The sequence below is a fragment of the Lissotriton helveticus genome, chromosome 6 (genome assembly GCF_964261635.1).
Source record: "Lissotriton helveticus chromosome 6, aLisHel1.1, whole genome shotgun sequence".
Taxonomy (NCBI): domain Eukaryota; kingdom Metazoa; phylum Chordata; class Amphibia; order Caudata; family Salamandridae; genus Lissotriton; species Lissotriton helveticus.
Window position 1 is genome coordinate 1175584344 of NC_136067.1, and position 23305 is coordinate 1175607648.

The 23305-nt window shown below is 49.2% G+C and overlaps 1 protein-coding gene across 20 annotated transcripts in view; it reads left to right on the forward strand.

Moving 5' to 3' along the window:
- EPB41L2 (erythrocyte membrane protein band 4.1 like 2) overlaps positions 1-23305 on the forward strand; it is a 1174544-nt gene that overhangs the window by 1021556 nt on the left and 129683 nt on the right. For 16 of the 20 annotated variants that reach the window (XM_078648868.1, XM_078648862.1, XM_078648871.1 and 13 more), the window contains one exon: positions 18328-18474. The exons of the other annotated variants lie outside the window; for them this stretch is intronic. In XM_078648868.1, coding sequence (XP_078504994.1) covers positions 18328-18474 — 147 coding nt within the window. The remainder of the gene's footprint in view (positions 1-18327; positions 18475-23305) is intronic. 20 annotated transcript variants of the gene reach the window in all.

The following is a 23305-nucleotide window of genomic DNA, read 5'->3' on the forward strand; positions in this document are numbered from 1 at the left end:
GGTCTCTGCTTAGCTTTGGATTAAAAAAAATTCTGAAGGCGGCGTCGTCGCCGGTGAAGATTTCTTCTGTCGGATTTTGCCACTTTTTTGGAAGTCAAAAATCTCCAGCGGGGTGAAGCTGCAAGCTGTAGCCACAGAAGGCTCCACAAGGCCAGATACCTTTTCCATGATGTCCAGCTGAACAGGATTTGCTGCTGCGTAGAAGAACGTCCAATAAACAACTACGGGTTGGCTCTAATCAGTATGGCTGAGCCGTCATAGAATATAACAAAAAAGTAATTGCCAGTACTGATAACACCACAGTAACATAAATTCAGACACAGTACTTGAGAGAACATTCAAGACTGGAGGCTAGTTAATAGCTTTTATTCTTGTTTTTCGATTTTATCAAAAGAAACTTTTTCGTATTCCAAACACAAACATATATAAACACATTTATCAAAAAAATCAAAATCGGGAAGAATCATTCATCATATCAATCATATCACAACCATACAACATGCAGTCTTAAAGGGGGAGAAGGGGTGCACTTAATCAGAGAACTATAAATTTTACCAAAGCATACAATATTTACAATATACTATAAGACAAAAGAGAGCCAAAGTCTGCACAACACTTAAATAATATTTTCATTCGGTGTATAATAGATTGTACCGTACATTCCTATGATCAAGTATAGTGATACTTTATAAATTTTTTAGAAAGGGATAATGTACAGGGATTAGTGATAAGCAAACTTTTATCAAAACTTTTATGCTTGTCACTAAAGCAGACAGTGGTATGGCTCAGGCCTACGCGTTTCGAATCCCAATGACTTGTGGGGATTCTCTTTACCATACAACATGCAGTCTTACAGGGGGAGAAGGGGTGCACTTAATCAGAGAACTATAAATTTTACCAAAGCATACAATATTTACAATATACTATAAGACAAAAGAGAGCCAAAGTCTGCACAACACTTAAATAATATTTTCATTCGGTGTATAATAGATTGTACCGTATATTCCTATGATCAAGTATAGTGATACTTTATAAATTTTTTAGAAAGGGATAATGTACAGGGATTAGTGATAAGCAAACTTTTATCAAAACTTTTATGCTTGTCACTAAAGCAGACAGTGGTATGGCTCAGGCTCAGGCCTACGCGTTTCGAATCCCAATGAGAACGTAGCAAGAGCAAAGTTAGGCCGATTGACAATGCACCATGGGCAGATTGGCGAGCAGGTAGGTGTCCTAGTCTTCTGTCTGTTCTCTGGCCACTTTTTGGTGACTACTTTTCTAAGCCCCAACTTTAAGGGTTAAGCAAGAACTGTACCTTTAACACCACTATCAAGTGTCCAAGACTTTGGGGCACTACATGAGGGGTTAGTTCTCACCCCCAACAGAGGCCAGGTGGAGGTTATGTCTCTGTAGTACACAAAGGAGGCCAGCCAACTAGCCCTTGGAGTCACTCTGATAGTCCTTGGTCCAAAAAGCAAGGCAGGTCTCAAGCAGCAGGGCAGTCTTTTTGGGGACAACGCAAGTCTCAAGCACCAGAGCAGTCCCATGGTAGCAGCAGGGCAGTTGTATGAGGTACAAGACATACTTCAAACAGCAGAGCAGTCCTCTGGGGCCCAAGGCAGTCTTTTTTAAGCCCTCTATAGGTCCAGGAGTATACTGAAGGGTTGTTCTGAGGGTCTGATATTTTTACCTGGTACCAGCCTTTGAAGTGGGAGAATGTTCTAGACTACTCCCCACGTCTGGTTCTGGAAAGATCTTCCCTTCCGAAGGTTCCAAGAAGTCTGAGGTGTCAAGAGACTAGTATCATGTTTCTTTGTGTGTGCTGTAGGCAAGTCCTTTGAAAAGCAAGTGGATCAAGGAATAGCTCTTCCCCCATCAGTCTAAGCAGGGTGGCCCATCCTGACAACATCTAGTCCCCCTTTGTCTCACGGTCTTTGAGTAATACACAAAGCTCAAGAGCTATGCTGTTCACAGTCACGTGATCACACTGGCATCAGGCACCAAATGGTTACGGGAAGAAAATGCCATCTTCCTAAAAGTGGCATTTTCATTATTGTGACTTAAAATCTCACTCTGCCATTAAAGAGGATTTTAAAGTGCAATTCGTTTGAGTCCAGACATGACTTTCCTACCTGTTCCTGATCGAAAGTTAGCACTTTATAAATACACTATTATATCCTAATATTATCCTACAGGAGAGGTAGGCCTTTCAGTGGTGAAAGGCTAATTTTGGAGTATTTCCCTATCCCGACATGTAAAACCTAAAAACACGTCCTACTTTTCAAATACAATGCACCCTGCCCTATAGACCTTTTATAGCCTACCTTAGGGGTGACTTGAATGTATTAAAAATGAATGTTTGGGCCCGGGAAAAAGGTTTACTTTTCCATATAGAATTGGCAGTTTAAAACTGCACTGCAAGCTGCAATGGCAGACCCGAGACATGTTTAAAAGTGCTACTTTAGTGGATGTCACAATGAGTGCTGCAGGATCACTAGAAGGATTTAGTTTAGAGATTTGTGGTATATGTAGTGCCTCTTTACTTGGGACTTACTTGTAAATTAAATGTGCCATTCAGATGCATGTTAATTTTACCATGTTTAGGGGAGAGAACACAAGTAGTACTAATTAGCAGTGGTAAAGTGCACAGAATTCTAATGCCAACTAAAACAAAATTTAGGAAACAGGAGGGGTGAAGCAAAAATAAATTGGGGTGACCCTGCTGAGAGGGGGCCAAGTTTAACATGACCTCAACCAAGGAAAAGCTCTGCCCTTAAGGACAACAACCAACAGAGGTCGAAGACACCTGTCTGTGTTAAGAGCCCGGCCCAGGGCCATCCACTGTCAGGTGGAGGCTCCATGCGGTGGCCGTGGTTAGGCTCACCTCCAGTCTTCGATCTGGCAAGGAGTTTTCTTACTGCTCTTGGGGGGGGTTCTCTGTCATCTGAGGTTTCTCAGAGTGGGGGGACAGCTGTCTTGGACATCTAGCAGCAGATACCCTACCTTTGAACTTTCAGGTGTCAGGCTGGATCCGGAAGATTCTTTTTAGCAGTACCTCTAGGTGCTGGTAGATTGTGTCTGTCGCCTTAGCGTGAAGTTAGCGTTGTGACGTCCTCATCGTCACTATAACTGCCACTCTGGCGTGCAGATGTCAGTTCTTTTTTCATTTCCGGGCCAGCCAGTGCAGATCCTTTGAAGAGAGCTAACCCTGGCAATATTTTCACAGATTTTTCCACTTTTGTCGACTCCTTACGGTGTGTTAGAAATGTCTAGCTAGAAGACCTCCGTGTTCAAGCCATGCGGCACCTGTCACCGTGCCATGTCGGTCATGGACCCCCATCTTGTATGTCTCTAGTGCCTGGAGCGCGACCACGACACAGTCATTCTCCGACTGCCAGCCATGGCACCTAATGCGTTGAGTGAGCAGTCTCTAAAGCTGAAAGCTGTCCTGTCCCACGGAGGTCGCCTCCTCAATCTCGTTGCCGGTCTTGGTCAGGAGGGAGGTCCCAGCACCGCCCCGGAGGGTTGAAGCCCCCTACCTCGTAGTCGTCGCAGTCAGGTAAGAGGCACCACAAGAAGTCGAAGCGTGCTCCACAGAGCGAGTGCCTGGGTCAGCTCCTCATTTCCCCTCTTTCTGGGGCCAGGAGCGACCCCCACTGATGGGGCAGCTTCTTGCTGTCCTTAAACCTCTGCCTATACTTCTCAGAGGTGAAACTATACTTTCTGACAAGAGCGTCCTTCATAAGGGGATACCTTATCCTTCCCCTCCCTCCACCCCACCATTCTCTAGGGCCAGTAATGCATCCCTCCCTTCACTTTGAATGTGCCTTCCGAGACTGCCCCCCCCCCCCCCAATGCTCCTCAGGGACCCTGTGCATCTCTAAGGAAACTCGTAAGGCTCAAACCACTGGTCATTATGATCCCCCACAACAAAGTTAGACACCAGGTCCTTGGGGATGTGGCATGTCCTTTCTCCACTGGGATAAACTGCCACCATTGTTGCTGGACTCTGAGAAATTTTTGACTGTTTGAAAGAGACTATTAGTTATAGATTCCTTACCTTAGAATTAACCCCAGAAATCATACTGGATCGGGTGAATTTTTTCTCAGCAGTACCCCTGTGCGTCGGTAGTTGGCGTTGGTCGATTCTCAGGCGTCATCGTGGTCGCCGTCGTGACGTTGCAGTATCTACTTAGATGCTGCCCCTGCGCGCTGCCCTCTGTTCTTTCTTTTTCCGCGCCAGCTGGAGAGAGCAGTACCCTTAGTCACTTTTTTTTGAAATTTGTAAATGTTCTTTTTACAGATGACATTAACATGTTACAATTGCGGTTGCCAAATACAATCAGAGCAATACACTTACAGTAAAGCCTATGCTAACAGTCCTATCTCTAGCGTACATTGCTGAAGAACTACTCCCCACCAAAAAGTTTTATTCTGTATCTATTGACAACGCTGGGTGCCGTGTAGCCTGCGGGTGTTCTCATATATTCCCTCTATATTCATTCCATTTCCCCCATATCTTTGACCATTTTTTGTTGCAACCTCTCAACTCATATATAGTTCTCTCCATTACCATGCACCAGTCCATGTCTCTTCCATGTGGGCAGTGTAGGTGCTTCTCGTGCTTTCCACAGCCTGGCTGTGTTGCGCTTAGCCACTATCATCCCCAGACCTACCCAGGTTTGCACTTTGCTATTAAGGTCTGTAGGCTCCCACACATTCTGGAGACAAAATTTATGTTGGGTTCTACTTGGCATACATTGGGTCACTGCTGCCCAGTAAAGTTGAATGTGAGCACACTCCCAAATGATGTGTATGAAGGTTCTTTCCTGCCCACACCTCCTTTCTCACTTTGAGTTACCCCATCCTCACCAGAGCGGTACCTGACAGATAAGCTCTGTCGCGCCTTGAGCTGTACCAGCCTTAGTCTTGAGGAGATCGCGATCTCTCTAGGGGGTGCCAATGCCTCTTGCCAGTCATCGTCCTCCAGTCCACCTACATCTTCCTCCCAATGTTTACGGAGTTGTAGGAGGGGTTCAGACATGTTATTAATTACCTTTCTGTATGTCATAGAGATCGGTTTGTTAGGCATGTTTTCTTCGAGGATTCTGTCCCCCGAGAGGGGAGGACTCTGGGAGCGACGGCCCCTGCAGGATAACTGCCTGAAGAGCGTGTTTGATTTGTAGATAACAGTAAGCTTCTGTCTCAGCCATCTCATATTCCTTAGTCACTTTTTGACTAACTATTTTTTGACTTCTGTTGACATCTTTTTTCCAAGTCTTCCGACTCCTGGTGCACGCAGGGATGTCCCGTCCTGGACCCAGCTTCAAGTCCTGTGACTTCTGTCACAAGCTGATGTCGGTCACGGACCTGCACCTCCTGTGCCTTTGGTGCCTGGAGTTCGACCATGACCCGAGGTTGTGCTCCAACTGTGGTGCCCTCAACCCGAAGTCTTTGCAGGAGCGGTCCCGAAAGATTCTGGAGGCACGGCAGTCGGCTCTGTGCCGCTCTAGGTCCCCATCGAGAGGGAGGTCACGTAGTCACCACCACCATTCATCGTCCAAGTCTTCGTCATCGGGTAAGTCGAAGCACAAGAAGGCGAAGAAGCACCGTTGCTCTTCGCCTTCTCCTCGTCCGTCGGCTGCCGTGACGCAGGAGTCGGAAGGTCGTTGTCCTTTAACTCTGCCCCGGGAGCAGCTGGTACAGCTCCGAGCTTCCCTCCCTTCCCGGGAGTCGGAGTGTCCCATGCCCACGTACATTTTACAAAACTCTCCACTCCATCTTTGGGCAGCCCGACTCCGCCAGCGCGCCTTCGGGCCCACGGACCGGGCTGGGGACACTACGCCTTCGATGCATGCAGCTCCGGCCCAGATGCCACAGGGCCCCATGGATCCAGGCCTGGATCTGGATTGGCCTCGCTTCACCTTAATGACACACACCTCCCCGGCGCCGATTCCTTTGACGCCACCGCAGCTTCTTACTCCAGTTGTGTCCCCTGGCGGCGTCGACCTCGGCCTCCCACTTGACATGGACACAGATCCGGACCGTCGTAGACCGACTCTGGTACTGGCTCCGGGGGTTACTTTTGTACAGCTGTTCATCCCTGGTGTACCTTTTCGCCTTGAGTGGCAGCCAGGAAAGGATGAGGAGGACTGGGAGGGGTCTGGTGACCCTTTGGCAGACCAGCTAGAGGAGCTGGACTGGAGAGAGGAGTTGGGTGACGCTGTGTGGTACACAGTTGCGCACGTGCTGCCACAGTGCCCGGAGGAGGACCGAGCTGTACACTCCTGTTCCCTTGTCAAGGGTAGGGACGCAGCAAAGTTCTCCGTCCGTTATGGGCTGGACACCACCGACTCGCTAGGTAGGACGATTTCTACATCGGTAGCCCTGTGACGCTACGCCTGGCTGAGGTCAACTGGCTTCTCCTGGGATGTCCAATCGACCCTTTTGGACATGCCCTTTGATGGCCATCGCCTGTTTGGCGACAAGGACGACAACGTGCTGTAGTGCTTCAAGGACTCTAGAGCTACGGCCAGGATCCTTGGACCTCGCTGCCACCTCGCGCCCTATTCAGTCTGACTTTCCTGCCTTTTATGGCTACGGAAGGTGTACCCCACCACTTTCCACCCAGGGCCACAGGCCGGCGCAAGATACTCAGCCTCTGCACGGCCAGGGACGTAGAACCCAGCGCCGTGGGTCTCTGGGCCAGCAGGCGGGTCAGTCCACCAGTGCCCCCTCTGCAGCAGCCTCCAAACCTTCCTAGTCCAACCTTTCAGGGCCACCAGTTCCCAGTGGGCGGCAGGATCCGCCATCACCTCCTCTACTAGCAAAACATCGCGTTGAACAGGTGGGTTTTGCACTTTTCCCCTTCAACACTACCCCTCCATCCATGCCACCAACACTCCATCGCATGTCGGACGATCACATGGCCCTTCTTCATCAGGAAGTTACAGCTCTCTTGGCTAAGGAAGCTATTGAGCCCTGTCCCAGAAGTAGGTTGTGGTTGCTATTCCCACTACTTTTTGGTACCCAAGAAGGATAAAGGCCTTTGTCCTACCTTCGACCTCAGGGACATCAACCGCTTCCTCTGGAAGAAAAAGTTCAAAATGCTCACCTTGGCTCAGGTCGTGTCTTTCCTCGACCCTGGAGATTGGATGGTAGTGTTGGACTTACAGTATGTGTATTTTCACATCCCCGTCTTACCTGCCCATTAGTGTTGCGTACGGTTCGCGGTTGGCTTGAGCATTTCCAGTTTACTGTGCTCCCCTTTGGCCTTACTAGTGACCCTCGGGTGTTCACGAACGTGATGATGATGGTCGCAGCTCATCTGCGCAGATCAGGGGTTCCAGTCTTCCCTTTTGTCGATAACTGGATGTTGAAGACGAGCTCCTGCCCATTCGCTGGGGTTCACAGTCAACGTGCTGAATTCGCTTCTGAACCCCTCTCAGAAGCTCCTTTTCATCGGAGCGGTTCTGGATACAACGCATTTTCTGCCCTATCCTCCAAAGCAGCGAGTCATGGATATTCGGGCTATAATACCGATGTCCCAGCCTCTATCCCGGATTTCGGTGAGAATGACCCTGAGGCTTCTGGGCCCATCACCTCCTGCAGCCTGCTGGAGGATCATGCCAGGTAGCATATGCGGGCTCTGCAGTGGGACCTGAAATTCCAGTGGGTGCAACATCAGGGCAATCTTTCCAATGTCGTCCAGATCTTGGAGGGGACTGCTTGTCAGTTGCAGTGGTGGGTCAGGAACAAGATTTTGGTCAGCAGCAGATCCCTCTCCCTTCCCCAACCTGAGTTCACAGTGGTGACAGATGCGTCACTCCTGGGATGGGGAGGCCACATGGAAGCGGCGGTGATCAGGGCTTTCTGGTCTCCGGCATAGTCCCGGCTCCACATCAATCTTCTGAATTTCCGGGCGATTCTTCTAGCACTGAAAGCATTCCTTCCTTCTGTCAAAGGAAGAGTAGTGCAGGTGTACATGGACAACACCTCCGCCATGTGGTACTGCACAAACAGGGTGGGATGGGATCGTGGACCCGCTGTCAAGAGGCCCTTCGCCTCTGGAAGTGGCTAGAACATCAGGGCATGTCCCTGGTGGTTCAACACCTGATAGGTTCCCTGAACGCGAGGGCAGATGAACTCAGCTCCTGGTTCATGATGGATCAGGAATGACGTCTTCGCTCGGAGGTGGTGCAAAGTCTCTTTCAGCAACATGGAGAGCCTTTGTTAGATTGATTCGCCACCGAAGAAAACGTTCAATGTCAGCAGTTCTGCCCATTGGAGTTTCCAAGGCGGCACTCGCTCTCTGACACTTTTTGTCACGAGTAGAGTTGCGGTCTTCTACACGCTTTTCCGCCTACACCACTTCTACCCAAATTGTTGAAGAAGATAAGCGCGACAGGCCCAAGTCATTCTTGTGGCCCCGAACTGGGCACAAAGCGTCTAGAATCCAAGCGTCTAGAATCCCGAGCTCTTGAACATGGCCACCGATCCTCCGATCAGACTGCGTCTTTGGGAGGATCTTCTGCCGCAGCAGCACCCAAACCTGTCCAGCCTCCAACTCCTTACCTGGAGATTGAGCGGCAACAGTTGACAGCCTTTGACCTTCCTCCCGAAATCTGTAATTTTATCTTGCCAGCCAGGCGTTCCTCCACTAAAACGGTATACGCTTGTAAATGGAACAAATTTGTGGCATGGTGGGGGGTGCTAGAGGGTGCGCAGCAGGATGGCCGCACTGCTGTGAGGCTCTGCTAGACCGAGCTATCATCCGCCCATTATCTGCTGCATCTGAAGCCCCTGCTGATTGTTGGAACCCGGTGTGGGCATTTGGTGACCTGCTGGGGCCGTTTTTCGCAGTTCGCCGAGTCCTGGTTGTGGCTGAATGGTGTGGCGCCTCCTGCCTCATTGCTGGGCCTAACATGGCGGCCGCCGCATCGTGACTGACAACTGTGTAATCAACTGCCCTGCCGTCCCCTTATCTGAGGCGGGGTGCTGCTATCTGGAGGCGGCTGCTGATCACTCTCCGTGAAGATACTGCCGGAGAGTTGCCTAACTGCATTCTGCCTGGCGCTGCTGTGACCTGGGGCTTTCGTGGCGGGCTGCGGAGGCGGCGTTGCTGCAGAGGCTTGCTAGAGAAGCTGGGAGCCCGAGGTAGTGGCGGGTCATCCGGATTACTGGCGCCATTGCCCGTCGGCGAGTGGGGTCGGGTCAGCCTGCGGCTCGCCCTACGGAGGCGGCTTGGGCCTCGGTTGGGGCCAGGCTCGGCTTGCTGCACCTGGTGCAGGGCTTCTGTCGCTGGAGGTGGTGCGGCCTGCTCTTCGTGTGGCCCGCGGCTCTAGGTGCCTTGCTGCAGGCGTCTTACGTATGGAGCTGGGATGCAGGAGCGCTGCGGTTGGCAGTTGGGAGGAGGCCTGCTGAGTCAGGGACGGCGGATGTCAGGCGCCTAGGTCGGGCCAATTTATAATAACTCCTTGGCCTGGCGATCTGATTTGGTGTGCACCCACTCTTCCCGAGAGGATCTGAACTTGGGCAACATCTATCTTAGAGGGCTGCAAGTAGGGGGGCCCTTGTGTGCTGTGTGCTGCGATTACTTTACATACCACTTCTGCCTTGTGCCTGCTGTGCCTTGACTGTTGAGGGCTCCTGCTGCATATGTAGGGACATTTCTGAGGCTCTTGTGTCTTCTCCTGGGCTGTGGTGGACTGCGGCCTACTGTGCATTGCGTGCTGTGTGCGCGCGAGGTTGTGTGTGCTGGGGGATTGCTGGAGCTCCTAATACACCGTGCATCTTGCTTTTGGGGGACTGTCCTGCCTGTGCCCTGGTGTGAACTTGCGCCACTGCTGCACACCTTCTGGGTCTCTGCGAGGTGCTGTGGGAACTTTGCCTGTCTTGTGGTGTGGAGCGCTGCCCTGTGTGGGGCCTGAGTGCTGTTTTTTCTGCTGCATCGCTGTTACCCACACTAGTTCTTGCAGTGCGGTCCTCGGCCATGGGGCGAACGGCCAAAAACCAAACTTGACTCACTTTTGAGTCACGTACGGCCCCCAAGACTCTGCAGAAGGCTGCGTCTGACTCGGAGGTGGACGCTCAATCGGACGGGCCTCCCATATTGGAGTCTACTTTAGTGGCCATGCAATGAACTCTACAATCTATCGAAGATGCCATGGCCGCTGTTAATCACAGGCTTGACCACATGTCGTCCCAACTAGAGAAACAAAGCGCACAAATGGGTGAGGTGGAACAGAGAGTCTCGGCGGCGGAGGAGGGCCTCTCCACGGTCTCCGAAAAGACCATGAACATGGAAAAAGTCCTCTCCCTCATGCAAGCAAAGAACGAGGACTTAGAGGCGCGGTCCCGGCGCAATAATATACGCATCACAGGGCTGCCCGAGTCAACAAATGTGGTCAGGATGGAGACCTATATTGAACTTCTTCTCATAGACATATTTGACATAGACATATTTGGCACTGAACATCTATCCAACATGTTTGTTGTGGAGCGGGCCCACCGGTCCCTGACGGCCTGCCCTGTCCCGTGGGCTCCTCCCCGCCCTGTAATCGCTAGTCTTAAATTACTGGGACCGGGACACAATCCTGCGCCTGGCCAGGGAGAAGGAGACTGTGGTGTATCAGGGAAATACTTTAGCCTTCTTCCCGGATTTCACTGTGACTGTGAAGCAATTCCTGCCGAAGGAAGGGGACTCGTACACCATGTTATATCCCGCCGGACTCCGCATTGGCGCTGCGGCTGATAATAAGATTTTCTCCTCCCCAAAGGCCGCGATGGAACATGCCAAAAAACTGAAACGCAGGAAGCGGGACTCTATTGAGGCACAGGATGAGGAGGCGTAGTAGTGCACTGAGGACACCTATGACTCCATTCGGTGCGGTATTGCAGTTAATCTTTGTGTCTTCATTGTTCATGATGAGATCTTTATGTGGTTTCATGCTGTAATTATTGTTTGCTGTATGCTCTAAAGCTGCATTGCTTAAGAGGGCCATTAATTCTGCATAATCTTGATGGAGGTCAGCTTCTCTGTGGCACTGGACTGGGATGGGGGGGGTTAGGCTGCCCGGCTTCCTGGGTTAATGTGGTCCTCACAGTCCTTTTGGTTAATTATATGAGCTGGTCTAGCTGTACTTGGGGCCAGTGGCTTTCCATGGTTTAAGTGACCCATTCTTACTCTTTTGAATCTTTATTGACTGTCAACTTGGGCTGAGATGTGTTATTATCGATTGCTCAGTCGACTCTGTGGGAGGATTGCGCATCTGTGCCCCCCACACATGAGTACCCTGTATATAGTTCTATATTGTTTGGGGGGGGCTGGGATGGCTTTGGCATAGTTGGGGGGTTGGAGGGGATGGGTCTGGAGTTTGGGGGATGTTCTTTGTTATTTCCTAGGAGCCAAGGAGTGATATGTCGCATTGACTGCAGTCAACTGCTTATCTGCTTTGAATTCGCCACTCAAGGTCTAAATTTCTCGCAGCCTGGTAATGGGTAGTGGCCTCAAGTTTATTACATGGAACGTACGTGGCCTCAATACGCCACGGAAAATCAGGATGGTGTTTGCAGGTCTAGACCGTTTGGGCGTGAGTGTGGCTTTCCTTCAGGAAACTCATCTAACTGCTACTTCTGCAACACGCATAGGGGGGCATTGGGCTGGCGTGAGAGCGTCTTCCTCATATTTCTCATATGCAAGGGGAGTGCTGACCTTAGTGAAGAAGGGGGTCCCTTTTGCTGAAATTGGAACGGAGATAGATGACAATGGTCGACTTGTGATTGTGCATGGCAGGCTGGGTGAACAAAGTGTGCTGTTAGTGAATATCTATGGACCTAATGTGGATGATCCTGCGCGTGGCGTAGGATACTATCGTTTCCCCCTGCTGAAATCATCTGGGGTGGGGATTTCAATTTATATCTAGATGCCGTCAAAGACAGATATGGGGCTGGCGAAGCTAGGCCAATAAGAGCGCCGGATGTGTTGTGGGGGCTTATAGATGCGGGGCATGTGCACGACATCTGGCGATTGTGCCATTAGGAGGCTTGTGAGAGTACTTTTGCGTCTTCGGTATATGGTTCGTGGTCCCGTATTGATTTCTGGTTGCTATCAGGAGAGGTGTGCCATTGGGTCAAGAATGTATCCCATGCTGCCCGATCTCTCTCTGATCAATCTCCGGTGGTCCTGGAGATGATGCTACCAGATTATCAAATGCCACAAATTTCCTGGAGGCTTTAACCGTCGGAGCTTAAAGACCCGGTGTTTAAACAAACTATTGCGGAGGCGATTGAGAATTATTTTAAAGAAAATGAGGGTTCTGTGGACAGTGAGGGGGTCCTTTGGGAGGCCTTTAAGGTCACCATCCGGGGGGCCTGCATAGGGGTGCAGTCTGGTGTCCTACGTGACATCCGCCGTCAGATACAGAAGATAGCGGCTGACATCTCCCTTTTGGAGCGTGCTTATGATGCCGACCCTACCACAGATAAACTTACACGGACTGGGGTACTGGTCGCGGAGCATAATGAAACTGTAGACCAGGAGTTACGGCACTGCTCAAGACGTCGGGTGGCTCGGTATTATGGGGAAGGTGGGCGGCCTAGTCGTTCTCTAGCCCAAAAATTGTCGGAGCCCTGTAGTCAGGAGACCATTCACGAGCTCCTTGATGACACTGGTACGCCTTGCCATTTGACGGAGGCGCTTTGTGACATTGTACTGCAGTTCTATAAGGATCTTTATGCTGCTAGGGAGTCCCCTTCGTCTAGGAAGACGCATGACTACCTGGATGATGTGGCACTAGGGTGGTTGTCCAATGCTCATCGTGAGTATTTGATGCAGCCCTTTGATGAGGAGGATATGAAGAAGGCTATAATGGCCTTGCCAACCTGCAAGGCCGCCGGGCCTGATGGTATGCCAAGTGAATTTTACAAGGCATACGCGTCGGTCTTGGCTCCGCGGTTACTGGAGGTCTATGCTGAGGCCTATGATAATGGAATTTTGCCGCCTTCGCTTCGTGAGGCCTTGTTAGTTACTCTGTTGAAGCCCGAAAAGCCCCCTAATCAGTGTGGATCTTATAGACCACTATCAATCTTTAATATTGACACGAAGATATTGGCCAAAATGATAGCCACTAGCCTCCAGCCTATAATTCCCTTATTAGTGTTCCCTGATCAGTCTGGCTTCGTTATGGAGCTCTCCACTATGCATAATCTGCGCACATTATTTTCCACGCTGCACTATTTCAAACCAAATTTCCAGGCGGTTGCTGTGCTGCTTGACGCAGAAAAAAGCATTTGATTCTGTACACTGGTCATACATGTTCATGGTTCTGAGCAGAATGGGGTTTCCTCCCTTCTTTGTGCAGTGGCTTAGAGTTCTTTATAATAAACCTGTCGCTAGGGTGCGGGTTAATGGCAGGGTCTCGTCTTTATTCCCTATAGAGAGAGGCACGAGGCAGGGTTGTCCCCTGTCGCCCATGCTTTTTTCTCTGGTACTAGAGCCTCTGGCGTGTAAAATTAGTCAGAATCATTCTGCCTCTGCGTTACGGTTCCGACAGCGCCCGCTAATTGTTTTGCTTTATGCGGATGATATGCTGCTTTATGTCCGGGAGCCTGCTACGTACTTATCGCCACAGCTGAGGGTGTATGTCCAATTCGAAAGATTCTCGGGACTTGGCATCAACTGGTCCAAGTCTGTGGTCTTCCCGTTAACTGTAAACACAAGGGCAATTGACCTTGACTTCTCATTGGTTTGGACCTCTGAGCCTGTGAAATACATGGGGGTGTGGATCCACAGGAATCCAGAGGTAGTTATAGCAGAGAACTATGGACGTTCTATCACTCGCATCACAGAGCAGGCAGAGAGATGGTCACGTCTCACATTATCGTTAGCGGATAGAATCGCGGTGGTAAAAATGGTATTCCTGCCTAAGATGTTGTACTTTTTTATCAACATACCCATTAAACTGAATATAGTACTTTTCCGCACGCTGCAGACGGCGCTGCTGTCCTTTGTTTGGGGAGGGAAACAACCCCGATGTCGATGGGATCTACTGGTGCAGCCCTTTGATAGGGGGGGTTTTGAGGCTCCCGACTTTCGTCTTTATTACCTCTGTGCGCAGGCACATTTTGCCCTTAACTGGCACTTCCCACAACGGTTTCAGCCACATGTGGCCATTGAGGCTGATGCTGTCCTTCCCGTTCCGGTGCAGGCGATGGTCCTTTCGGGAGGCTCAGGTGGGCTCAGGAGAGAGATCAATCCTCGTTGTGCACGTCCTGGCCTTGGCGGGTGCTAGCCACTAGGGCGCAGCTATCATATTTGTATGCTCCTCTTCTGCCCATCGCCTCCCACCCGGGAGTGTCGGCGGCACAAGAGCCCACTGCTTTGAGGGAGCTCGTGAAGGTGGGCATGGTCAGAGTGGGGGATCTGTACAAGGAGGGCCGCTTCAAAACCATTTGCGAAGTGCAAAATGGAGTGGATAGCGGGGTTTTATGTTCAGCTTCACGTATGTTCGGATCCGTCAGGCCATTCGGGATCTGTATCCTGACTTTCCTCTGGAGCCTGCGACTCTGCGGGCACTGCAAGCGGTGCTTACGGGGAGAGTCGTAAAGGGCTTATCACTAGGCTCTATAACGCTTCCCAGCAGGAACGTGAGTTGAAGATCACCCATCATGCCAGCGCTGGCAGGCCGCGATAGGTACTCCAATCACGATGGAGGTCTGGATGGCCTGTTGTCAGCTTACAGGCCGACTTACGGCCAACTGCAACCTCAGAATCATCCACTTTAAATACCTGCATCAGGTATATTACTCGCCATTGAGGCTCCACAAGTATGGCTTGAGAGAGACTGCGAGCTGTGCACGCTGCGGAGCAGCGAATGCTGATTTTTACCATGTTGCATGGCTGTGTGGACCTGTGCTGGCCTTCTGGACTGATGTGACTCGTATTTTGTCGGAGGTGGTGTTGGAACGTGTGGACTGTATGCCTGAGATGTGCCTGCTTGGTTATCTGAAATGCTTAAAGCCAGCTAATAGCGTATTGTTGCGATCTCCACTTTGTTTGCCAAGAGGGTGGTGGCTTAGAGGTGGGGATCGAGGTCCGCTCCCACTATCAAGCAGTGGCTCAGGGACCTGGTTTACTGTAGGAACCAGTTGCAAGCATTTAAGGAGGAGCTGCCGGAGTCATCCCGACCCAAAGATTTTTGGAGCCCCCTTACGGCATATTTGTGGACTCATCCAGATTTATTTTGAACAGTATTGTTGTATGTGCTGAACTTGCTGTATTGGCCTGCTATACCCTTAATGGACAAGATTTAGACTACTACCAAACTTGTCTCTAATATCACCGTATTTGTGGCATGGACTTCACTGGTTATATTTGCCTACTGTGTTGGATTGCAGTCATGACGTCACCACAGAATGGTGCATGTACAAGTATGTGTGGCCTCCTGGGATGGGGTTGGGGTGGGATGGGAGGGGGGAGTTCTTGAGCTCTATGCATTTCATTTGCCTTGAAATTATTCCTATTCTTGAATGTGTCATTTCTTCTTTTGGATATGTACTTGACAAAATTGATAAATAAAGTTTTAAAAAAAATAATAATAATTGTGGCATGGTGCACAGCAAAGGCTGTGGATCCCCTTTCTGCCCCCTTCTCAGAGGTTCTCCTGTTCCTTTTTTCTTTGACCCAGCAGGGCTCTGCTCTGGGCACTTCTAAGGGCTATCATTTGGCCATTTCGGCTGATCTTCGCCTTCCTGACCAGCCCTCTCTCGCTTCAAGTCCCCGATTGTTAGCAGTTTTCTCAAGGGCATTACTCATCTCTTTAGTCCTATTTCTTTCGTAATGCCCCAATGGGACTTGAACCTTGTCTTAACTTACCTTATGTGTGCTCCTTTTGAGCCACTACATAATTGTCCTCTCAGACTCTTGACTCTTAAACCGCCTTTCTGGTTGCAATTACCTCTGCTCGCAGGGTGAGAGAGCTTCAGGCTTTATCTTACAAGCCTCCTTTCCTTGCTTTCCATCTGGACAAGGTTGCCCTCCGAACTAGGCATTCTTTTCTACCAAAAGTGGTTACCTCTGTCCAGATAGGACAGACCATCACTTTGCCCACCTACTTCCCGCTCCTGCATCCTTCCAAGGAGTAGGAGAGACTCCATCATCTGGATCAAAAACGTGTGTTATCATTCTATCTAAATCGCACAAAACATTTCCAGGTGGATGATCAACTCTTTGTTGGCTATGTGGGCGCCAAGAAAGGTCGGGCTTTGCAAAAACTGACCGTCTCTCGATGGGTCGTTCTTTGCATCAAAATCTGTTATTGCTTGGCGAAAAAGGAACCTCCTGTAGGGCTGCGCGCCCATTCTACTAGGGTGATGGCATGCACTACTGCTTTGAGACGTGGAGTCCCCCTCAATTTAATCTTCCAGGCAGCTACGTGGGCATCACTGCACACGTTCACTAAACATTATTGCCTGGATAGTCTCGTTCGGAGAGACGACTTCTTTGGCCATTTGGTTCTCCAGGACTTTCTGGTGCGATATTAGTTTGTAGACCCACCTTCTTGGTTGGTATTGCTGCGGTATCTATTCTAAGGTAAAGAGTCTATAACTAATAGTCTCTTTCAGGTGAACAAGTAACTTACCTTCGGTAGCGACATATCTTTAAGAGACATATATTAGTTATAGATTCCTTACTGCCCCGCCCATCCTCCCTGTTCTGTGAACTGACTTTTAGAGTAAGGGACTCCCTTTCAGGGCACTAGTTTTGTGCACCAGTGGTAAGTGTCTTGCATGGCTCTGCGCTTTTCGCGTGGAATGCCGTTCAAAATAACGGACGTCAGCGCGCAGGGGTGGCGTCTTAAGTGGATATCGCAACGTCACCACAGCAATCACGACTACGAGTCGACAAACGCGCAAGGATACTGCTGAGAAAAATTCTCTAGATCCAGTCTGATTCCTGAGGGTAATTCTAAGGTAAAGAATCTATAACTAATATATGTAAGTAACTTATTCTTTACTACTTTTTTGATAAGCCAGCCAGTAAGGGGAATATTTACAAAGAAGTGGCACAATGTAGCTCAGCAGGCAAAGGCACGGTGTCATCTGAAGAGAGTAATACTGCTCCAGCTTTTTAAAGAAATGGTGCAATTCTGCTCTCTCCATGCACTGGCACACTCAGGGCTGCCTTGTGCCATGGTGCAAGGGAGTCTGTGATGTGGTCATGAGTTTTTGTGTAGGAAGGGATACACTTTCTGTAGAGAAACTATCCCTGGGGGCTTTTTTCTCTTTGTATGCGTGCTGCAGAATACAACACATGTGAAAAGAAGAAATGACAAGGAGAAATCTCATTATGCTAGCATCAGGCAGGCCCACCATTTTGGCGCAAAAATCTATGGGTGAATAAACCAAAATGCCCATGCACCTACCTACCTGACTCAATGTATTGCAAGGCAGCACAATGTGCTATGTTGTTCTTTTTCTTACAAAAGCACGCAAACCTACATTTGCATGCTTTCTGAATACTGAAATGGTTTTGCATCGGGCTGCATAAAAAAGTGACCTTGATGCAGTTCCTGATCCAGAAAATATACGTTAAACCCTGCTAGTGAACTCATGATGACACAAATAAAACGGCAGACATAGCTGACCCAACTCCGGGCTCCCAGACCCTAGTACCAAGCCAAAAATGTTTTTATTTGGGGGGGGTACCACGCCCCAAACAACCGCCTGAAGCTAAGCCCTTAGAGCAGCATGTAAGAAGATGATTTTCCCCATGCTTGATAACGGCCCCTTGTTTGATGAAGTTTAGTTTACTGTAAGGAACTGAGGTGTATATTCCCAGTGATGCTGATGGAACAGTAGTTGAGGATATCCAAGTTATGCACTACCTTCTAGGCCCTCCTGCCTCTTTTTACACTTTTTATGCTCATGGGTGATCTCACAAACAGGACTATAGGTACAACAAGAGCATTAGTGTTTTCACTTAACTTGCCTGTTACATTGTGAGCTTTCTGTAGGACTGCCCTGCTCTATTTACAGTGGGGGCATGGGGGTCCTTTGTCCTGATTTAAATGTTAAAAATGATGATCATTTTAAAGATATATATAATAAAATGTTGCGGTAGGGGGAGGATAATGATTATTCACGTTTTTCTTTAAAAAACAAGCTAGGTTTGTGGGTGAGCTCTAACTTTGACATTGCTCCTATTTTCTGGTGGGCAGTGAGACGAAGCAAGGCTTCTTGCATTGCTGATTTTGTTTGCTTTTTAATTAAAAAAGTGTTTTGTTGTGGAGATTTGTCCTACTATTTTCTTACGTTAAACATCGCTAGGATCTGGATAAGACACAGGATGAACTGTTGAAACATCAGGCTAGCATTAGTGAACTGAAGCGCAGTTTCATGGAGTCTTCACCTGAGCAACGTCCAAACGAATGGGAAAAACGTCGCATTGCACCGCTGTCTGTTCAAGCACCAGGGGTATGTCAACACCCAGCTATCAACGTGCACTGTGTAAAAGTGTTTATAGATTACAAACTATCTTAAGCATCCTAATATGTTAATGCTTGAGTAAAGAAAGGTATGGTGGAAGTATGTTATTATTTTTCTAACAATAATTCTTGTTTAAAACTAAAGTCCCATTAATAGTGTGTTAACTAAAACTGACCAAGTTATTAAAATGATTACTAATTGTGATTAATACCAACAAACCAAAAACAATGTTTTCGAAACTGCTTTGTCTTTAACTGCTGTATATTGTTTCAACTATTACTGGCGTTTTTTAATTTGTTATAAACTAGTGCATTTGGTTAACGATATCTGACCCAAATCTATGTTTATTGGTTAGGGCATTGATTGGTTTCTGCAAAAGTTATTTAAGCGCCAACTTATTATAATGATGTTTGACTTCGGTATGACGGGTTGACAACAGGACGTAATCATTCTTCATCATTGTCTGCGCAATACATTTATATGCACGTTTGAATAGTCATATCTTCTCAGCCAGGATCCTACAACGTTGTCGGCCTGAATTAGTTTGGCACACCAGTGCGTCCATCATAACGTGACCGATATCCCGCCCGCCTTATTGGAAGTGCAGTAGGACACAATGAACTTGTATTAAGGCAGACCGGAAATCTTTCACATTTATGATGGAATGATCTATCTGCCAAACTCTAAATCTGAGCCTGTGACCTGTTTGAGCTTTATGAAGACCAAAAGAGATAAGAAAGAATATATTGACTTCACCCCAGGGGGTTGCCTTTTATTCCATTTTTTACTATATATCAGAGGATTTCTATACACTAGTGCCGCCTTTCTGTTTTATATTTGGTCAATTTTAATTTTATTATATGTAATTACATCATTTTTTAAAGATTCTATTAGGCTCTGTTTTGGAGGCTTTTTTTCTCTTGCTGCGAACTCTTTCAGCTTGCAAAAATAACAGTTAATGGACAGAATGCAGAACAATGTCATACATTCATCCCAGTACAGATATCTGGGCCTAAATCCATCGTTTTTTTGCTCACCATGCCATTACAGTTTGGACCCAGCCATATGCAAATCCGTCTTGACCCTGCGCCCAATGGGAACAGTCCAGCCCGAACTCCCAGGCCATGTCCTCCCTGGACTGGAAACAAGCATCCTAGGGCCGGTTTCAGGCTCTCAGCCCTCATCAGTCAGGATAGCTAGACTCCAGTGGCACCGAGAGCACGGGACCCACGCCTGGGCATATCTGAAAGAAACACGTTTGTTAGATTCCTTACCTTAGAATTACCCTAATGCGTCAGATTGGATCCGGAAAGTTTTTTCGTCAGCAATACCGGTGCTGGTCGGAAGGTGGCGTCGCTCTGCTCTGTTGTACGCCTTTCTGTCTATACCACTTTTGCCCAGCGTGCTGAAGAAGATCTCGAGCGACCGGGCCTAAGTCATTTGTGTGGTCCCGGATTGGGCACGAAGAGTCTGGTATCCCGAGCTGCTCAAAGTGGCCATCGATCATCTGATCAGACTGCCTCTATGGGAGGATCTTCTGTTGCAGCAGCAGGGGACGGTCCTCCACCCGAACCTGTCCAGTCTCCACCTCCTTGCGTGGAGATTAAGCGGCGGCAGTTGACGTCTTTCGACCTGCCTCCTAAAGTTTGTGACGTAATCTTGGCAGCCAGGCGTCCCTCCTCAAAAACGGCATACGCCTGCAGGTGGAACAAATGTGTCGCATGGTGCACAGCAAAGGCTGTGGATCCCCTTTCTGCCCCTCTTTCTGAAGTACTCTTGTTCCTTCTTTCTTTAGCCGAGCAGGGCTCTGCTCTGGGCACTATCAAGGGCTATCTTTCTGCCATCTCTGATTTCTTGAGGCTGCCAGATCAGCCTTCTCTTTTCAAGTCTCCGGTAGCTAACCGTTCCTTGAAATGTTTAACACATCTTTTTCTTCCAAATCCATTCGTTATGCCTCAGTGTGACTTGAACCATGTGCTCACTTATTTAATGTGCACTCCATTTAAGCCGGTTCATAACTGTCTCTTGGCTCTTAAGACTGCTTTCCTGGTAGACATCACTCCTGCTAGAAGGGTGAGTGAGCTCCAGGCTCTTTCTTCAAAGCCTTCTTTCTTGTCTGTTCATCCGAACAAGGAGGACCTGTCCATCCTTTCTTCCTAAGGTGACTACTGCCTTCCACATCGGGTAGACCATTATTTGCCCACCTTCTTTCCGCCTCTGCATTCTTTAAAGGAAAAAGAGAGGCTCCACCGTCTGGACCCAAAGCGTGCACTTTCCTTCTATCTGGAAAAGACACACAATTGGTGGACGAATGCAGAACAAATCAAAACATTCACCCTCAGTCAAGAGAACTGGGTTAAATCCATCATTCTTTTTCTCACCCTGCCACCCCACTTTAGACCTGTCCGTATTCAAATCGGTCTTGACCTTGTGCCTCATGGGAACAGTACAACCCGAACTCCCAATCCAGGTACTCCCTGGACCGGAAACAAGCATCCTAGGACCGGTTTCAGGGTTTCACCCTCTTCAGCCAGGATAGCCTGATTCCAGTGGCACAGTGAACCCCAAAACCGATTTCTAGGGTTAAGGCTATCCTTTCAGACCCCTAGTTTTGTGCACCAATGGTCAGTGCCTTACATGGCTCTGCGTTTCTGGCGTGGAAAATCGTGTACAGAACTGACGTCAGCGTGCGAGGGCGGCGTGTAGCTTCCGCGATGTCATTCCGGAGACCACGATGCCACCGCCGACGGACGTGGAGCCAACCAACGTCACCTTCCGACATGCAGAGTTACTGCTGACGAAAAACTTTCCGGATCCAGTCTGACGTCTGGGGGTAGTTCTAAGGTGAGGAATCTATAACTAACTAATCTTTCTTACAGATGTATCATTACCAAAGGTAAGTAACTTGTGCACCTGTCCCACTCGAGTGACAAATGCAAAAAAAACAATTGATGGACATAATGCAGAACAATGTCATTTATTGACCCCAGTACAGAGATCTGGGCCTAAATCCATCGTTTTTTTGCTCAACATGCCATGCCAATTTGGACCCAGCCATATGTTAAATTAGTCTTGACCCTGCGCCCAATGGGAACAGTCCAGCCCGAACTGCCAGGCCGTAAGCCCAAAACCGGTCTAGGATGCTTGTTTACACCTTCAAGTTCCCAGACAGCTGCCGACGGCAATCTGAGTGACAATGACTGATTGTAGCCTTTTCTCCTAGATGCCTGTTGCTTGTGTCTCATGGTAAGACGTTGTCTGTTCTCGCTGCAGCACCATCTGCTCATGTAGCCGTTCCTGTCCCCACCCTCATCTGACGCTCTGCTGTTCCCCTGCATGTGAGCCTGGTGGTCTACCCTTTTACACACCCACTGCTACTAATACACCAGCCCTACACTCCCTTTTTTCTTTACGCAGTAAATATTGACTCCCGCTTGCTTCCCTATGATGCGCCCCTGGTGTGTGAGGCACCCTGTTGCCCTCCTAAGTCGACACTCATAGTCCGCGATAATCTGCGGCTTGGCCACCCTGTCCTAGTGGCAGGGGTGTTCGCTGAGCAGGGACTTGCCTCCACGGGATAATTCCCTCCTTCCTTGACTTTGAGCTTCCCATTCCTAGTTGGGGTTTCCCTAGGTGGGTGGGGATGGTTTCTCAACCTGATTGGGGGGTTGGTTGGTGTGTGTGTGGTGGTGGTGGGGGAGGGGTTCATTGGGTATGTTGCCTCCATTCCGAGGCCTGTTTGTCCTGTTTTATGACTTTTTCTGTAACGTGTTAATCGCTAAATTGACTTCTGCACTGCACATCCCTTCCCAATCATGTCTGGCTCTTATTTCGCATCTGTCCTCATCCGTCACTCACTTTCATGGCACAGCGATATGAGGGACACCATACTCTGGATTTGGAATGTCCGCGGTCTTCATGACCATCAGAAGGCCCGCCTAGTACATGCCCACCTCATCCGACATAAGGTTGACATTTGTTTCATCCAGGAAACCCACCTTCTACCCGCTACATCCTTCAGGCTTCTCTCTAGACATTGGGGCGAAATTCCTTCTACTCCTGCTACTCTCGTGGGGTATCCATCCTAATGTGCAGAGGGCTTCCCTGGCACACATCCCAGGTTATTGCGGACCCTGGGGGGCTCTTTATCATTCTGCGTGGCAATCTCCTGGACCAACCCCTGATCCTCGCAGTAATCTATGGCCCCAACTCTGATTACCCTGAATTCTTTGCGCAAGTGTGGCAACACATCTCCCTGGGCCCTGCCTCGCTGCTTTTAGGGGGCGATTTCAACATCACACCTTCAGCCACCCTTGATTGCTCTGGACCCCGCGCTCTGCACCTGTGCGCTACCTCTCTCCTGCATTCCATACTAACTGACAACTCCCTGCTTGATGCGTGGTGGCACTCCCACCCTGCAGCGCGCAAAGCCACGTGCGTGTCGGGCTCTCTGGGCTGTTGGTCCCGCCTAGACCTCTGGTTCACCACTCAAGCTGCTTTAGCTTGGGTCTCCTCCGTAGAGCACATGGCACGTACACTTTCTGACCACGCTCCCAGCCACCTTAGCTTGCTCCCCCCGCACTCCCCGCAGCGCATATTTGCCTGGCGGCTGCCTCCCAATGCGCTCCAGGATTTGGTGTTCTGCGACAAGATCCAAACCGCAATTGCAAATTATTTTGATCTTAACGATGGCTCCGTCAACTCCCCTTCCACATTTTGGGAAGGTTTCATGGTGGTGATTCGGAGCGAATGTATCTCTAAGCAGGCTGGTGTCCTGCGCTCGATTTGTGGTGCTCTTGAACGATTGGAGGAAGAAATC